At 37.8% G+C, this 19,096-nt stretch overlaps 1 protein-coding gene across 1 annotated transcript in view; it reads right to left on the bottom strand.

The window, feature by feature from the left end:
- The window catches only part of Agk (acylglycerol kinase), a 72,645-nt gene that overhangs the window by 31,163 nt on the left and 22,386 nt on the right, over window positions 1-19,096 (bottom strand). The window contains exons 4-8 of the mRNA XM_048340352.1: window positions 16,995-17,074; window positions 12,468-12,543; window positions 5,902-5,994; window positions 2,711-2,743; window positions 813-907 (exon numbers count right to left, since the gene is read on the bottom strand). Of these exons, the coding sequence (XP_048196309.1) occupies window positions 813-907; window positions 2,711-2,743; window positions 5,902-5,994; window positions 12,468-12,543; window positions 16,995-17,074 (377 nt within the window). The remainder of the gene's footprint in view (window positions 1-812; window positions 908-2,710; window positions 2,744-5,901; window positions 5,995-12,467; window positions 12,544-16,994; window positions 17,075-19,096) is intronic.

Below are 19,096 nucleotides of genomic sequence, written 5' to 3'. Positions count from 1 at the left end.
AGGCTTTCAAGAAAATAGGATAATAATAACAACAATCGGGTCTGACTTCTGAGCAGTCAGAAGACTGACTCTTTGTTAAGACTCATATCAATTTAATGTAGATGTCCAGACTACATTGCTTTTCCTTGTCTATTTTATCCATATTGCCTAGCACGTCAGGCAGTCCCAAAGGATGAGTCTGTAGTTGGGGGTTTTAGTTATTACTAGCATCAAGATAATGAAGCCAAAGCTCTCAGTTCAGTCTTCACAAGGGACTTGACATTTGTTATTGTGTATATTTAAAGCAAACAAATGATCTGTGTGAACCTACCCTCACAAAAGGATCTTACGCTGTAAAAGCATAAAAACACTTTGGATGAGAGCTTCACGACTGATAAAAGGACAAAAAGTACTCATCTTCATACCCCACAGGGAACTTCCTATTAGATGAGACAGTCTCACAACCCAACTGGGGAACTTCCCAGTGACCTGAAAGATTATTGAACTCTCCTCCCAATTATTTCAAGTTTGAGGCCATCAAAACTCAAAATTAAAAAAACTTCTTGGGGCTGGGAATATGGCCTAGTGGCAAGAGTGCTTGCCTCGTATACATGAAGCCCTGGGTTCGATTCCTCAGCACCACATATATAGAAAATGGCCAGAAGTAGCGCTGTGGCTCAATTGGCAGAGTGCTAACCTTGAGCAAAAGGAAGCCAGGGACAGTGCTCCGGCCCTGAGTTCAAGGCCCAGGACTGGCCAAAAGAAAAAAAATTTCTTATTCACTCCCAAGCTCGCTCACCCACAGACGCCAACATTCCACATTGACAACCTACTGGACTTTGTTTCCACTGTCAGCAAAGAGGGTATGGCTCAAACTACTGGTCTGCCCCAGTGGGATAAATCCAATGGGAATCTTACTGAAGGAAGCCTGAGGAAACAAAAAGAGAACATTTTGTTGTATGGCAGAAATAAGGCTCAGTGGACAGGCACTACGCAGCCATTGTAACCACGTAACTAGTCCTGCATCAGCCTCCCTGTCTCCCCTCCCACATCTCTAGGCCAGTAATAAAATACTAGTAAGTGAGCAGTTCCTAAAGCAAAACAAACAAGGAAAATTTGGAAACCTGGATACTCATTAAAGAGAACCATTTTACAAGAAATTTGGTTAAGATAATGCAGGACTTAACTGCTCATGGATCCATACATTAGTATGACAGAGACTGCACCCTATCGTTACACTATTTGAAAAAGTAGCAGACTAAATTCAATTAGAAACATGTACACAATGTAATCAATGACAATAAACTACCTCAAGTGCAAATAAGGCAAAGAGAACAAGCAAGTTAACCTGCACAAGGTAATGGCATAGCAGCAGATTTAATTAAATGTGCCAAATACAGTAGACACTTTAAGGATCTTCAAAGGCTATTTTTGAGCACAAATTATTATTAAAGGAACCGAGAAGGACCTTCTGTTTTGTTTTTATTCACGAAATAGTTTAAATATTCTTTAAAAATACATGAGATAATAATACAGCCAGATTTAACAAATGAGTCTCCAACACAGATTGAACAAATGTTAGTTAGCATTTGCCATTTTGCTTCAGATGTATTAACAATGAACCACAGACAAGTGCTCTACCACTTCACTTACATATCCAGCTTAAAACTTTTGTATTTTATAAAGAATTGTTAAAATTACAGGACAGCCTATATTAAGAAAAAGTTGCCAGGCACCAGTGGCTCATACCTGCAATCCTAGCTACTGAGTAGGCTGAGATAGAAGGATGTAGTTAAGACTCTAGCTGGGACAATAAAGCCAGTGAAGCTCTTGCTTCCAATAAACTACTCAGAAAAAGCCAGAAGTGGTGCTGTGGCTCAGGTGGTAGAGTGCTAGCCTTGACCACAAAGAGGCCCAGGGATAAAAAGCACCCAGGCCTTGAGTTCAAGTACCAGGCCTCCCCCCCCCCCCCGCAAAAAAAAAAAAGAATAAGTAAATGCAGCTGGGCACTGCTGGCTCATACCTATAATCCTAACTACTCAGGAGGCTAAGATCTGAGGACTGTGGTATGAATCCAGCAGGAAAGTCCAGGATACTATTATTTCCAATAAACTACCCAAAAGCCAAAAGTGGAGTTGTGGCTCAAGTGACTGAAAAAAGCTCAAGGACAAAACCCAAGACCTGAATTCAAACCCCAGGAGCAGCACATGCATGCACACTAACCAATAAAGAAAGCCTGCTGGGGTTCATTACAGTGTCTTATTAAAGAGGCAGCAACGCTAAATTTTTTACAATCTAATCCTATCACAACTTAAAATACAACATGGCGGCCAGGCCTGGTTGTATATACTTCTAGTCCTACATACCCCAGATGCTAAGACAGGAAAATAGTGAGTTCAAGTACAGCCTGGGTTACTTAGCAAGACCCTGTTCTCAGAACAACAACAAAAAAGTGAAGAAATGGGCTGGAGGCATAACTCAAGTAATAGAGCACCTGTTCAGCATAATCAAGACCCTGGGTTCAAAAAAAAGAAATCACACACCAAAAATATTTATATTTCCCAAACCCTTACATTATATAAGATGTGTGTACATATAATATGTGTGTGTGTGTGTGTGTGTGTGTGTGTGTGTGTGTGTACTTAAAACATGGAGGGTCAGATAAAAATAAAAGTGAAAAGAATAAAAAATAAAAGCTCAAAACATAATTGTTCTTTTAGGAAAAGCTTACCTCATCTGTTCTTCGAAGAACTCCTGTAACAACCTACAAATGTTAAAAAATATATTATAAACAACATGTTATTTTGTTTATCATAAAGAAATTGGATTCAGTTTTCATGGACCATAAATTTATTCATTTTCTTCCTAGAAACCATGTTAAAAGATATATTGAATCTTAAAACATACTGTATTCTCAAATAGGATTAGAGCTAAACTGGATTTTATCTTTGACCTAGGATCAATAATAAAGGCTAAGATAATCATAAAAACTCCATATTATATTGATAAGATCATGTTTTGTAGAACTTAAAACTAATGTCTATGTTTTAAGTTCTATACAAAATGTGATATAGACATCAATTACACAATTCCCTAAGAAGCAGTCATATAGGAAAAGACTACTTTGTTGTATTCAGTGAAATCTGCAAAAATAAATGATTTTTATTGAAGAATACAAAAACAGAATATTATGAAACTGAAAGATACCTGAAGAAAAATAATTTTTCACGATTCTACCACATTGGGTAATCCATTTTTTTCACATTTTGATATATTCCCCATAATCTTCTTCTAGCCAATGCCTATTTTAATGGCTGCAAATATAGTGAATACATAATTCATTGTCTTTCCTTAAAAACCTTTTGTGAAGTAGGGGCTGACACCTCCCTCCATCTTCTCCATCCTGAGTTTCAGGATTAAAGAGAGCTCTCAAGTGGTCTACTTCCTTCTTTGTAGGCATGCTGTAAGAACTCTTCACACTTCATTAAAAAGCCATAAAAACAATTACAAGTTCATTACAAAAGCCTTTCTAAAAGAAGCTTAGGAAGGCTCACACAATGCCAAATTAAACAGTATCCATGATTAGTGTCTGACCCACACACACCCAGGAAGCTACCAAATGGAGATGAAAGGCAATCAGAAAGGCAAAATCCCTTCCACTGGGCTCTTCAGGGACTTCTAGTACATAAAGACTGAACTGGCCTGTTATAGGGATGAAAGAACATTTGCAGGACAAAACACTTGCCATCCTTGCTAGGTGAGAGCAGCCAGTAAGAGTACGTATGTTACTTTTTTTTTTTTTTTTTGGTCAGTGTGGGGCTTGAACTCAGAGCCTAGGTGCTGTCCTTGAACCTTTTTGTGCTCCAGGCTAGTGCTCTACCACTTGAGCCACAGCACCGTTTCTGGGGTTTGAGTGGTTAATTGGAGATAAGAATCTCACTAGGACTTTTTTGCCCCAGCTGGCTTCAAACTTCAAACCATGATCCTCAGATCTGAGCCTCCTGAGTAGCTAGGATTACAGGTATGAGCCACCAGTGCCTGGCTGAGTATGTCACTTTTTAAAATTAGTAAACTTTTAGCCAGGCACTGGTGGCTCATGCCTGTAATCCTAGCTGCTCAGGAGACTGAGATGTGAGGATCGCAGTTCAAAGCCAGCCTAGGCAGGAAAGACCTTGAGACTCTTATCTCCAATTAACCACCAGAAACAGAAAGTGGCACTGTGGCTCAAAGTGGTAGAATGCTAGCCTTGAGCAAAAGAGCTCAGGGGAAGCACCCAGGTCCTGAGTTCAAGTCCCAGGACCAACCAAAAAAATTGAAAATTAATTAAAAAAATTAAAATTAGTAAACTTTTATTTTTTTAAAAAGCAGTTAAAGTTCCTAGCAAAACTAAAAGTGTTCACAGATTTCTCATACAGCCCCTGATCATTACCAACAACCTCCAACCTAGTAGTGCATTTATTACCACTAATACCAATAACTCTGCTATCTTAATACATTATTAGCACCAAATGGCATCATTTATATTTGTTTGGGTTCACTGTGTTCTTTCTACCCTCTAGGTTTTCACAAACATATGAGGATACACATTCATCATTACAGTGAACAGAGTAGTTTCATAGCCCTAACAATCCTCTGTGCTCTTTCTATACCTTTTATTCTTCCCCCCAAATCCTGGAAAATGCTGATATTTTACTGTCTCTATATTTTTACCTTTCCAAATGTCAGATACTTGCAATAATACAGTGTTTAGTTTTCTCATATTGGCTTTTTTACTCAGTAATAAGCATTTACTTTTCCTGTCTTCTCACAGCTTAATACCTCAATGTTGAGTAGTATTCTATTATCTGACTGTATTAGTCTTTATTCATCTGTAGAAAGACAACTAAATTTGGGCAACTGTGAATAAAGATGTGAGAAACATCCACATACAGGTTTTTGTTTGAACAAGAACTCTCTTGGATAAACAGTAAGAAGCACACTGCTGGATCATACGGTAAGAGTACATTCAACTGCCCAAAGTGGCTATACCACTGTGCATTTTTGCTTTTCGAGATTTTGGTTGTTCTCATAGGTACAAAGGAACTAAACCATTTTGCATTCCTACCTGCAATGAGCAAGCATTCCTGTTACTCCATACTCTCACCAATATTTGATAGTTAGTTTGGGGGTTTTCTTAAATTTTTTTGGAAGCAATGGGGGTTGAATTTAGGGTCTTTTGAGCGTCTCCTCCAGTCATTTTGCTTGTAATTTGTTTTTCAGACATGATCTCACTAACTTTTGCCTAGAGTGGCCTAGAATCAATCCTTTTTGATCCTCCTACTTCTGACACTCAAGTAGTTGGGATAACAGAGGTATCGCACCATACCCACCTGATTTTGGCCATTCTAACAGGTGTGTAGTGGTATCTCACTGAGGATATGTAATAGTTAAGCAAAGCCAAGACTGAGATGTAGCTCAGAAGTAGATTGCTTGCCTAGCATATGTAATGCCTAGTGTTTGATCACTAGCAATGAACAAAAAAGGTAGGTATATACATTCTCTTGAAAATAGTCTTTAAGTTTTACTGGTAAGAAACATTCCTAATAATTGAAACTAAGGCTCCTTTACAAACAGAACTACTTTATAGATGTCTTCCAAATGTAGCAAGTTTACCCTACCTGCCACCATGTTGCCTTCTGTTTTACTCAATTTTATCTAATAAGTTTAATAACAAACTCTTTGTGTTGGACAGAGGGTTTTACAAAACAAAACAGAAGCTCCTATAAAAATGTTACAGCTATACTAGTTTAAAAGCAGTAGTCCTAAAGAAAAAGAATTATAAGAAGAATAATTTCCTTAAATGGTAAGTACTCACATCACTGTTCTGAAACCTAATTTCTTTTTTTCTTGCTTTCAAAGTGGCTCAAAGAGAAAAAGTCATACCTCCTGGAGTGTCCCATCTCCTCCAGCAACAATGATCACATCTGTGCTTTCCATCAGTTCCAGCAGCTTCTTGGCTTGTCCCTCATAATCTGTCTGAAATACAGAGGAAGGCTTTGGTAAATCTGTTATCCTAGGACCACAAAGTCAAAGGTTAAAAAACATGAGAGCCAGGCACCGATGGCTCATGCCTGTAATCCTAGCTACTCAGGAGGTTGAGTTCTGAGGATCGTGGTTCAAAGCCAGCCTTGGCAGGAAAGTCAGTGAGACTCTTATCTCCAATTAACCACCAGAAAACAGAAGTGCCACTTTGACTTAAAGTGGTAGAGCTCTGGTCTTGAGCTGAAGAGCTCAGGAACAGCACCCAAGCCTAGAGTTCAAGCCCCACGACTGACAAAAAAACAACAAAAAAATGTTAAGGCTTTACATGGACTCCTTTAACTTTTACAAAATTGATGGACATGAAAAAAACCCAGCTATCAAAATAATTGTGTACAGTTTTTATCACTTTGTACTTTACCATCTATTGAGTCAGCCTCAGTTACACAGCTTCCTAGTCAATGGACCCATTTCTGGACCAGCGCAGATCTCAATACATCAGTCACCCATTACTTTTCAGTGGAAGGCAGGAAGTCAAGTTCATATGCAAATGAGGGGCAGATGTTATTGAAAAGCCAGATTTCAGAGCACCAGAGAGCTAGATCAATCCCCAACTATATTTTCACTGAGTGGCTTTAAACTCTCTGGATCTTAATATCTTATCAATGAAATTGTTTGTGTTATAGAGAGAGGGTAACCAAAAACTTTGTACTACTGTCACAAACAGATGTGAATCAGCCAGAAAAGGAAATGTTCATAACTAGTACTATACCAAGTAAGAGATTTATATCTCTTTATTATTGTGCATAAAGAAACACAGTTGTGTTTTAAAGTACTCACAAAGACACTTAACCCTTACCATTTTTATTGGCGACATTTTATCTCAGATACAAGTATCTACTTAAATGAACTATTTCAGCCACCAATGATAGGTATACCTCTAAAGACAAATGCTAAATTTAAAAGATAAGATGCTACTAACCCTGAAATTCTAAGTATATTAGATACACTGATAGGCAAAAGTTAGATATCTAAATGTCATGGATTTCAAGCAGCCATGGTTATAAAAATAAAAGAAAAAATAAGTTTGTCTTTGTTCAAGTCCATCCCGGACAAAAAGGTAACGAGATTCTGCTCTTGGACATATGCCTGTAATACTAGCTGCACAGGAAGGAGGCATATGTAGGTGGGTGGCAGTCTGAAAACTGGCCCCCTTGTCATTTTCTGGGACCAGGAAATAACCTACGTGAAAAATAACAAAAGAGAAAAGGGCTAGGGGCATGGCTCAAGTGTTACAGTACCTGCCTACCGAGCACAGGCACCCAGTATCACTAAAAAAAGAAAGAAGAAAACAATCCAATTAAAAGGGCAGAGATCTGCAAGTAACTCAATAGACAGAAAGTAGGCCTGTGGAAATAGGCTCAACATTATTGCCCTCCCAGACTTACCCATCACTACACATCTGCTGTGTTGACTAAAATACAAAAGGGCTGAAAGCAGCATATGAAGATGTGGAAGGACAGGACCGCTCAGCCACTGCTGGTGGGAATGTAGCATGGCATGCTCACCAGTGTGGAACTCTGTGAGGGTCAGTGTGGAGCATGGGGAAAACTAAACAGACTCTTGTCTGTTATCAAGCAATAACAATCCTCAGAATTTGCCCAAAGGAACTGAAAACTTACGTCCACATGAACGTTTATGGCAACTTTAGTCATTAATTGCCCAAATATGAAGAAACCAAGATGTACCTCAGTGGGTAAATGGATGAGCTTTAGGACATCTAGAAATAGGAATGATACCTTTCATTAAAAAGAAGTGAGCTATCAAGCTATGAAAAGACACAAAGGAACCTGAAACATTACATGCAAGAAGTCAATAGTCAGCACAGTGCTAAATCAATGATGAGATGCAGAAAGGCTACATACTCTATCATTCCAACTATGACGTCTCCAAAAGCATGTTGCGATGATTTAAAAAAAAAAAAAAGACTACTGGAGGAGAAAAGAGTGAATAGATAGTAGAAGGCAGTGAACTTAATGTAAAAATATTCCCTCAGAATCCAAGATGTTTACTTGTGTCTCACACAAGTTAGTAACCCAAATTCATGGTACTTGGATAACATGAAAAACCTTGCTAAGAATGAAATCAAACAGTTCCCAGGACTTCCTTGCACTGGCCCCTGAGAAAGACAAAATATTCTTCCAAGGAATTTAGCAGAGGCTAAAGCACATGACTTCAACCTAATGTGGCACAAAGAACATAAAGCAAACTGAGGAACATTCACTGGTTTCTTTAAAAATTCAAAGGCTGTGAAAGAGATTAAAAGGCTTTGCTGCCTACAGAGGCCAGAAGTGTAGCTCAATGGTAAAGTACTTGTCTAGCATGGGGGAGGCTGTGGGCTTGGTTCCCAGCACTGCAAGTACTATTACTAATAATAACAATAAATAATTTAAAGTTGCCTAAGAGATTTGATATCTAAATGAAACGTGATCCTGGGATGGCTGAAGAACTGAAAAAAGAAAGTACATTTTCTTTTTGCTACTAACATTAGTGCAATGAAAATCTTGAATGGAATAAATTCTGGGCTGGGAATGGTATTTCACAACAATTATCTCATATACCAATGTAGGTAGGAAGATTGAAGTCTGAGACCAGTTCCGGGCAAAAGTACGAAACTCTACCTGGAAAGTTCCTAAAGCAAAGAATGGCTGGATGTACAATCCAAGCAGGAGAGCACACAAGGCCATGAGTTCAAACCCCAGTACTACCTATAAATGAATTTCTATAAACTCAGTAGTGCTCTGTTTTTTTTTATTTTGACAATTATTCTACAATCACAGAAGAAAATTTCCTTCTTTCTTTATAGAATATACTGTTTCTGTAAACTACTCTCAAATGATTCAGAAAAAAATAATAATATGTACATATGTATATTCAAACACACAACATGCATATTTATATGAAGAGTGTATGTCCAACATAGTAAAATATTAATAGTTGGTGAGTTATAATGGATATGTGAATGTATCCTTTTGGTAATTCTAAGTTTGAGATTACTTCAAAATAAAATTTAATGGAAAAGACAAAATAAGCTCTTCAAAGAGCAGTAGTTTCTAGTAAGATATAAGAAAACATTAATATTTGCATTTCATTCATATTTAAAAAGAAAACTTTTTAATTTGCTTTTTCTGAGTATGTGATATACATAGTAGTATTTGCATATAATTGGTAAGAATCTTAAATTGAAAATATATACAAATATGAGTCACTGGATATATGAATTGGGCCAGGTACTATAAACTGATATTACAGAAGTGTCAATTTTTCTGTGTATGAAAATGTTGATGTACTCACCCCAGTAAGAATGTCCTATATCAAGAAAACTAACAATAACAATTGTTGGAGGGGATGTGGCCAAAAGGGAACCCTACTTCATTGTTGGTGGGAATGTAAACTGGTTCAGCCACTCTGGCAAGCAGTATGGAGATTCCTCAGAAGGCTAAATATAGAACTCCCCTATGACCCAGCAGCCCCACTTTTGGGTATTTATCCAAAAGACCACAAACAAAATCACAGTAATGCCACCAGCACAACAATGTTCAATGCAGCACAATTTGTCATAGCTAGAATCTGGAACCAACCCAGATGCCCCTCAGTAGACGAATGGATCAGGAAAATGTGGTACATATACACAATGCAATTTTATGCCTCTATCAGAAAGAATGACATTGCCCCATTTGTAAGGAAATGGAAAGACTTGGAAAAAATTATACTAAGTGAAGTGAGCCAGACCCAAAGAACCATGGACTCTATGGTCTCCCTTATTGGGAATAATTAGTACAGGTTTAGGCAAGTCATAGCAGAGCATCACAAGAGCCCAATAGCTATACCCTTATGAACACATAAGATGATGCTAAGTGAAATGAACTCCATGTTATGGAAACGATTGTTATATCACAGTTGTAACTACTTTCAACGTCCCATCTGTATCTGTAGCTTCTATTATTGATGATGTTCTTGTATCACCTTCCAGTGGTTGTACCTATACTATCTCTGTAATCTTATCTGAGTATTTTGGAAACCGTGTATACTGGTATTAGAAGTAGGAAAGTGAAAGGGAATACCAAAATTGAGAGACACAGGGTTAAAAAAAGACAAACAACTACAAAAGCAATACTTGCAAAACTGTTTGGTGTAAGTGAACTGAACACCTCAGGGGGGGAAAGGGAAAGGGGGAGGAGGGAGGGGGTATGAGTGACAGGGTAACAAACAGTACAAGAAATGTATCCAATGCCTAACGTATGAAACTGTAACCTCTTTGTATATCAGTTTGATAATAAAAATTTGAAAAAAAAAAGAAAATGTTGATGTAATTACACAGAAAAATATCCATATTTGTTAATTCATATACATTGATGTATCTAGTGATCAAATGAGATGAGGTCTGTTCTTTATTTCAGGGAACCCCATGTGAAGATGAACCAAAAGATGTGTAAGGCTGAGACCACCCTTTCCCAGCATGCCACTGAAGAACCCAGATGGACCAACACAAGCTGACCAGAGGATCCCAATCAGAAAAGCAATAGCCTTGCCAGAATGTGATAGCTACCTACTATAAAAACATGTTCAAATATATGCTTATGGATTAAATGGTTCAGACCAAAGAGGGAGGGAAATGGTTTGTTGTTTTTTAATGCTTTTGTGCTTCATTAATGATGCACCTCAAAGAAAACAATATAAAAATGCTGAGAGCAAAAGGGCTGGGGATGTGGTTCATTAATGGAGTACAGGCAGAAAGACTTGGGTTCCACCCCCAATATTGAAAACAAACAAACAAAACCTAACACAAGTAAGTTATTACTAATAATACTAGACAAGATAAACTACTGCCAAAGGTAGAATTAATGCTGAATAGTCTTTATGACAGGGCCAAAATGCAAGGAAAATGAAATAATCTGATACTTGAGTCTATCTAAAAACAGTCTCAAGACACAAAACAGAATAGACAAAACTATGTAATGAAAGAGACAAATCTGTGATCATAAGGGGTAATTTCTAATAACCCTATCTTGATGATTTACAGTTAAAACCAATGTAAATTTAGGACAAAGATGATTGCAATGACATTATTAACAGACTTGACTTAATGGGCTAAAATGGATAAGTGTCCAACAATTGCCATGTTTTTAGGCATACATGGAACATTTGTGAAAACAGACTCTATTCTAGACTATAAGACAAATCTCAATAAATGTTAAGATACTGGAATTATGTAGGCTACATTACTTTAACAAGATGCAAATAAATTGAAAAATCATTAATAAATGAGGGCTGTGGACATTAAGCCCATCCACCTGGCAAGCAGAAAGCCTGAGTGCAAACCCTAATATTGAAAAAAAAAAAAAAAAAGTGGAAAAACCTCAATAACTTTAGATTTGAAAATTGAGACTTGTCTAAATAACTCCTAAGTCAAGCAAAAATCATAATGGAAATTAGGAAATATTGAGAAATTAATGGTAATGTAAGTATTATATATTGAAAGTTAAAAGCTATAAGAATAACCAATTAATCACCAACACACTGGAAGTGGAACTGTGGCTCAAGTGGTATAGCACTAATCTTGAATCAAAAAAAAAAAAAAAAAGCTCAGGGACAGCATCCAAGTCCTGAGTTCAAGCCCTCTGACCTAATATACAAAAAATAATTTCCTTCTATCAATTACTCAAGAAATAAATAATATCAGTATTACCCAGCCATTCCAAGACTCATCTCTCATCCTAGATCCTGTTAAATTGCAGAAACTGCAATAAATGTGTTATCTCTCTTTCTACTATCCCTAGAGGCAGAACACTGGAAAACTTTAGCTCAGACAAATTAGAACTAGGTCTAAGTTACACTAACCTCTGAGTTACTGCAAGTGTATAATTCAGAAATAAGTTAGTCATAGACTTAAAAATACTGTAAGGATGATTTTCACTAAATACATGCCCTGTCTACACATACAATAATGGGGCATCTTTAAAACATCACAATTCCTTCTAACTTTTTTTGTTGTTGTTCTTTCTGCTTCAAAGCTACGCCTTGTGAAGATTTACTGCTTGCAATTCCTCATCACATAATTTCTTGCCAGGAAGAAAAATGTTTACCAAGAAATTAAACTGCTCAAAGTGAAGGGTCTTGTGTTTTTAGAGAAGAATTGGGACAATTCCAGTAACTTCAACTTCTAAGTAGACAGTTCCACCTCAGCTCAGATGAAAGATTCTCAGGTTGCCACACACCTATCTAGATCTTATTTTGAAAATAAAAAGCTGACACTAACAAGAAAAAAACCAAATGGCTTTCATTATCAGAACAAAACAACACTGATTGCTTTGCACTCATCTTTGTGACAAGCGATTTCTGCTAAGAGCAGAGGATACTTAAAAGGGGTAGTAGTTTAGATACAATAAACCCTCCAGAGTCGCTCTCACCTTAACGACAGTCACATCCATGCCAGACAAATGTAAAATGGGGGCAGCATTCTTTTCAAATAGAGTCCTGGCTTTGCTGTGGACAAAGGGGGAAAAAACACAATTACTTTAGTATGAGTTTCCAAGAAGAATGAAGAAAAACAACCATCTTTTTTGTAGTTGAGTAAGACCAACTATGACATAGGCATTTCCTTTACAGATGTTCAAGTATAGGAAGCTCAGCTCTAAGCAATGAGTTACTACAGATAGAAAAAGTGTTTCCCTTGTCTATTACAGCCAGTTCTCTCCCATGTGGGATGGTTCCAGCTCACCCATGGGGCAGCATTCTGGCTTGATTCAGAGCTATGACGGATTCACTCTACCCATTTGCTGAGTGACAGACACAGGTGGAGCTGGGGCCACAACAGGATAGTGCAGACAGGAACACTTGTCCCTGTGGTCGATTCACACTGTCCAGTGGAAGAGTGGAAGGGATTTACTGTAGCACTGTACAAATGGCCCGAGTAGAACAAATAAAACAATATTACTTCATTCTAACCCAGTGAACTCAACCTTTTGGATAGAGATACACCACTTTTAACTTCAAAAGCTACATATCTTCTTTTTTCCCTTTTGGGCAGTACTGAAGTTTGAACTCAGGGCCTTCCTTATACCTGCTGGGCAGAGACTCTACCACTTGAGTCATGCCTCCAGCTCCTTGTTTGCATTGGGTATTTTTAAGGTAGGGTTTCTCTTTAGGACAGGCAGGGCTGGGCTAGGATCTCCTACTTTTACTTCCCTGTTTCACTGGGGATGACAGACATGCACCACTGTGCCCCGCCATTGTGTTTCCCCAATACCCCTGCAAATGGAATAATAGGCATATGCATTGCACCCAACCATTTGTTGCCCAGACGCTCCTCAATTCTGATTCCCCAGTCTCTGCTTCTCAAGTAGCTATAAATACAAGCTTGAACCACCTCACCCAGCTTTTCTCCACGTCTTGAGTGTGCCTGGGGACAAAGCAGAACTCTTCTCCATGATGACCGGAAAGGAGAAAGTTCAAAATGATCCAGTGTAACTATGGGTTAATTAATCAAAGATAGATTTGCCCTTCTCTGTGTTCTAGGTCTTGACATGGCCATCTAAAGAAACTTTCACTGTGTGATGATTAGAGATTTCCAACACTGTCTTCAGAATAGAAATTCTGAAAAAACAAACACCAAGCCTTACTCATTCTTGAATCTCCTAGCTTCTAGAATTATGTATGAAATACTTCAGAAATACTAAATAAGTATCTGATAAATTAAAACACAAATGAGTAAGTAAGCTTCACTCAATTGTTTTCAACATGTAAATTCTAATGAAAAAGAAAATGGCTAGATTGGAGTATCTGGTAATAAATCATTGAATAGCCTTTTGGTGAGTTTGGGTATTTCAAAAATATCATGGACATTATTCTGATAATGAACTCTTCTCTAGTTTAGGTCAAAACTCAAAAAACAATCTAGAACTCAAGGGACAGATACAAAAGTTACAAAAAGTCCCTCCACAAATGGCATAGTGTCAAAATCAAATTAATGTTAAAACATACTAATTAACTGATCTGTCCTTTACTTAATAACACTTTCAACTATCACATGAGTATTTCCAGTCAATGTTAAACATCTAACTTTTACATCCATATTCACTCCACCTTCTTCCTAAAAATCTTTTCTCTAAATGAATAATTTGGATGTTTTGAGTTTCTTAGGGATATTTTATACTAAAAAGAAGCAGAAATATAGCTCATAAAGAGTTCTCATAATTACACAGAAATTGAATTCAGTGTTCTAAGCTGAAAATATAAAAGCACCAATACAAAACACAGAACGAAAACTGACATTGAGAAAAATCTTCTTAAGAACCTTCAAGAGCCTACCTGAGCAGATTATAAGCAAATTAAACACGCCCTACATTTCCCACTGCCTGAATAATAAGCAACGCACAGGAAATGCGACGTTTAGGCTGCCTTTCCTGCTCGCCATTCCTGGGCACTTAACCCAACAGTAATGGGCTGAGCTGGCGATACTTGAACAATTCTCCTTTCAGGGTTGCTTTCAGTGCTGGACTGATAAGAACAAATGGATCTACTTCCTAAAAGCAAATCATTGAAGAAGCCATACTCTGCCATATTAACAACCAATCTGCAACTTTCTTGGAGTTACTTGGAAAAAAAAAAGATTTCAATGTTTTGTGCTTATTCATGTCTCATGATGCCACAGGTTCAGAAAAATCTCCAAAATAAGGGCTACACCTTTTCCTTCTAACATTCTATAAAAAACATTGAGGAACAAGTATTGCCAGTAAGAAATACATTATTTATTATATAATTAAGAGTGCAACAGTACCAGGGCTAAATAAAAACTTTATGTACTTATAGCAATTTCCAGGCTCAGGCACACACAAAATAATTACTCTTTAATGTATTATTTATTAATGCTAAACACACAGTTATCTTATTTCTTAAAGCTCTTTTGAAGTTTTAAACTAGTGCTGCATAATGAAATAGATGATAAATTATAAATTACATGTCAAAGCAGAGCATGAAGACAAAAACAGTGCGATTAAACGGTGAAACTTTCAAAATCAAGAAGATGCTGGGGAGTTTCAGAGGGGCCATGTCCTAGATGCACACACAATGAATTCACCTTGTTGAAGGAGACAAAGCTTTCAGGAAAGGAAGCCTGCACCCAGCGGTAGATCCCTCGCCTGCCTTCAAACAAAGGAAGGCATTACACACTTGTCCACAAGAACACATAGTTAAAAATGGAAACACATTTACATGTGAAAATAAGCAGACCCTAAAACTGCTTTGGAAAAAAATCAGTTTATTGATTTAAAAGAGAAAAAAAAAAGCCCATGGTACAATGTGTGCTTGGCTTGTGTGAGGTCCTGAGATGACCCCCAGCACCAAAAATAAAAATAAAAATCAAGTACTCCTCAAAGTAGAAACTCACAGCTACTGATACATTGTAAGCAAAGTGCCATAAATGTCCTCACCAGAAATGACAAATTAGGAACGCATTGGATCTTTGAAGGAATAATGGACTGAACAGCTAGGTGAAAGAAGGCTCAAGGAAGTTGAAGGGAAAATACAGGGCTATTGGGAAGAGGGGCAGGGCCAAGTGCAGACTGTCCTGGACCTCGCCGGCATTACTAACAGCAACAGCCAGCGCTTTCTAGGACACAGAGGCAATGCTTTAGGATTCCACAGGCATTATTAGCTCACTTAATTCAACAGACATACTATATGGCTACTTGTTAAGGTATGTGCTAGGACTTTCTTGAGTTTGCACATGAGTAAACGGAGGACTTACAAATCCTCCTCTAGTATCCCAGAGTTAGTGAGCAGCAAACAAAATACCCACGCTGTCCTCTCTTATCTAGGTGCTGCCTTGGCCAGTCTGGTTGTATTGTGTTGGTTGGTATTATTTAGTTCTGGAATTAAACAAGGAGGATCAATAGGCACTACAATTCATTACGAGCAGTGTTTATGAGGGGAAGAATTGATTCTAACAAAACCCAGAAAGTGTGATTCAATTAGGCAAGGTAACAAGTTCTCCATTTAAGCAATGTGTTGGTAATGGGGGAGGGGAAGGGAGGTTGGGGGAAGTACTATGATTTGAACTCAGAGCCTCATTCCTTGCATCCTTTCAGATGCTCTACCACTTGAGTTGTGTTCCAGCCTTTTCCACTTTATATTTTGAATAGAATCTCATGGTTTTGCCTGGGGTCACCTTCTTGTGATCCTTTTTTTTTTCCCCACAGAGCTGGGATGAGAGGCAAACCACCCAACTCAGCTTTGTTGGTTGAGATTGGATCTTGCTAACTTTTGGCTAGACTAGCCTCAAATAGAGATTCTTCTGATTTCCACCTCCCACATAGCTGGGATTAGAAGCATGAACCACTGTGATTGGTTCAAAACAAAGTTTCACTAACTCTTGTCCTGGCAGGCCCTAAACTGTGTATCTACTGTTTCCACCTCTCTAAAGGATTTAGGTATTAACCACTGTATCTGATCCTGTAGTTAAAACTTGAAAATGGTTCAATTTAAACTGTAAACCAAGCTACTCAAGAGGCTGAGATCTGAGGATCGAAGTTCAAAGCCAGCCAGGGCAGAAATGTCCCTGAGTCTCTTACCTTTAGTTAACTACCAAAAAGCCAGGAGTAGAGCTGTGGCTCAAACAGTAGAACACTAACCTTGAGCACAACAGCTCAGGGACAGTGCCCAGGCTCTGAGTTCAAGTACCAGGATTGGCAAGACTGTTTTCTACCAGTTAATTCTGAAGGATTATTACATCTCAACTCGAAAAGTTTGCTAAGAATCACCTCATTTTATAGTTACTTCACATTAATCGTTATTTCTACATTGTGAATGAATCTTATTGCTACAAGAGTATTGGACATAGCTCTTCCAATCTCACCCAATCTAACTGACTGCTTGACATTCGGTGTTTCCCCCTCCCTTGGAAAATAGAATATATAATAAATCACAAAGTGGTCTACCCTTTGCAAGCTGCAGGATTGAGAAAAACAGTTGCTTTCTTCACTTGTGCATTGGGAGGAATGAGTTGGTTACCAAACACCTAGAAGAAAAACAGAAAAGTTTTCAGTAAATGCCTTTTATTCAGCTAGTGATCACATATATTCTTTCATTCCAAGAGTTTGCTTCCAGCAGATGAGCAACCTACTCTGAGAAAAATACCTATGCTCATTCATGATTTAATACTAACAAAACACCATAAACAACAATGTACCACCATTTAATGACAAGAAGCTAATCTTAAACTGGTATAAATATTTTTCTTTACCTACTTGGAATAATTTTTCTATATAAAATATGACAAGGTTTATTACAAACATAAGCAGTAAGGCTGTCAGAAGGGATATTTAATCCACATGTCCTTAGTTTCAGCATGTAATCTTTGTCTCATTCAACTTATTAATATAACCTAGTCCTGGAGAATCTGGATTGCCAATTAATTTTCATAGCTCTACAGATATAAGAAATTAGCCTAGCTAGGCAGTGTGTTGTAATCTTAGCCACTTAATTGCTAAGATTCAGGAGATCATGGTTTGAGGACAGCCTGGCAAGAAGTTCATGCAACCTTATCTCGACCAATAAAAAAAATGGGTATAGAGGGCCACTCTTGCCATTCTAGCTACAGAAGGGAGAGGTGGAGGAAGGAAGACTCTACCTGAAAAGTAACAAAAGCAAAAAGGGCCAGGGACATGGCTCAATGACTAAAGCACCTCCTTAGCAAGCACAAGACTCTAAGTTCAAACTCCAGTAGAAGAAATTAACGTAATACTCTATTTGACTCTTCTTTGCAATGCTGCTTCACAACTAAACAGCAGCAATTGGCATGGGAAGGGTGATGTCACTAATAGTAAACACCTGGTACTTGCCACGTTTACATATAATGATCCTGGCTCTCAGAAACCAAGTATATATTCAATAATCTCATTTTTACAGATTGGAAAGCTAAGACTCTGAAAGATTAAGTTAGCCAACGTCACAGGGTTAATAAATTACAAGTCTAGAAGTGGAGGTATCTGATTTAATAAGAATAGTGGAGGCCAGGTTCACTCCTACTTGATCAGAAAGATTTAAGCTTAAGGCTAGCCAAGGCAAAATATTAGTGCGACCCTATCTCAACAAACTACCTGGGTGTGATAATCACAATTATAATATGTTACTTGGGAAACACAGGTAGAAGGATGGAAGTACACACTAGTCCTGGGAGGCAGAAAAATGATCTCATCTGAAAAATAACCTAAAGTAAAAAGGGTTTTGAGTATGGCTCACATGGTAGAGTGCTTGCCCACCAGGCCCTGAGTTCAAACTCTAGTATTACAACAATCCTCTCTCTCTCTCACACACACACACACACACACACACACACACAGATGTTTGAAGTGGGAATCATTTTAAATTTAATGTTAGAGTTTATTTGATAATTACCTTGATTTAATCACTGTACAGTGCAAACTTCCACCAAAGTATATTATACCCATACATATAGTATCAACTTAAAAAATAACTTTTTAATTTAAAGTTTATTTTAACTGATTTCTAAAATAACTTGGAGTCACGTAATATATTTAAGCAAAACTATAATCCAATTCTTAAGACCCACATTCAGTTGGGCTCTAATGGCTCACACTTGTAAGCCTAGCTACTAAGGAGGCTGAGATCTAAGGAACAAGGTTCAAAGCCAATCCAGGCAGCAAAGTCCATGAGAGTCTTACCTCTGACTAGCCAGAAGTAGAGCTGTGGCTTAAGTGGTAGTGCAAAGACTTGAATGAAAAAACCAACTGAGAGAATGAGTTTCAGGAGGCATGCAAATACACACATACATACATATACATACACACACACACACACACACACACACACACAAATTCACATTCAGAACATTTAGATAACAACTACGGAAAAGAGGAACTTACTACTATTATCCTATGTCCCTGGACCCCAGGAATCGTGTCAGAAACAAGCACAAGGCTTGCCATCCCTTAGTAAAGGCTGCATTCCTTTGTCACTTTTAGCATGGGTTCCATCACTTTTTTTAAAATTTCTGACACCATAAGCTTAAGTGACACAT

The sequence above is a fragment of the Perognathus longimembris genome, chromosome 2 (assembly GCF_023159225.1).
Source record: "Perognathus longimembris pacificus isolate PPM17 chromosome 2, ASM2315922v1, whole genome shotgun sequence".
Taxonomy (NCBI): domain Eukaryota; kingdom Metazoa; phylum Chordata; class Mammalia; order Rodentia; family Heteromyidae; genus Perognathus; species Perognathus longimembris.
Note: the sequence above shows the minus strand (reverse complement) of the source record. Positions and strands in the feature narration are given on the sequence as shown.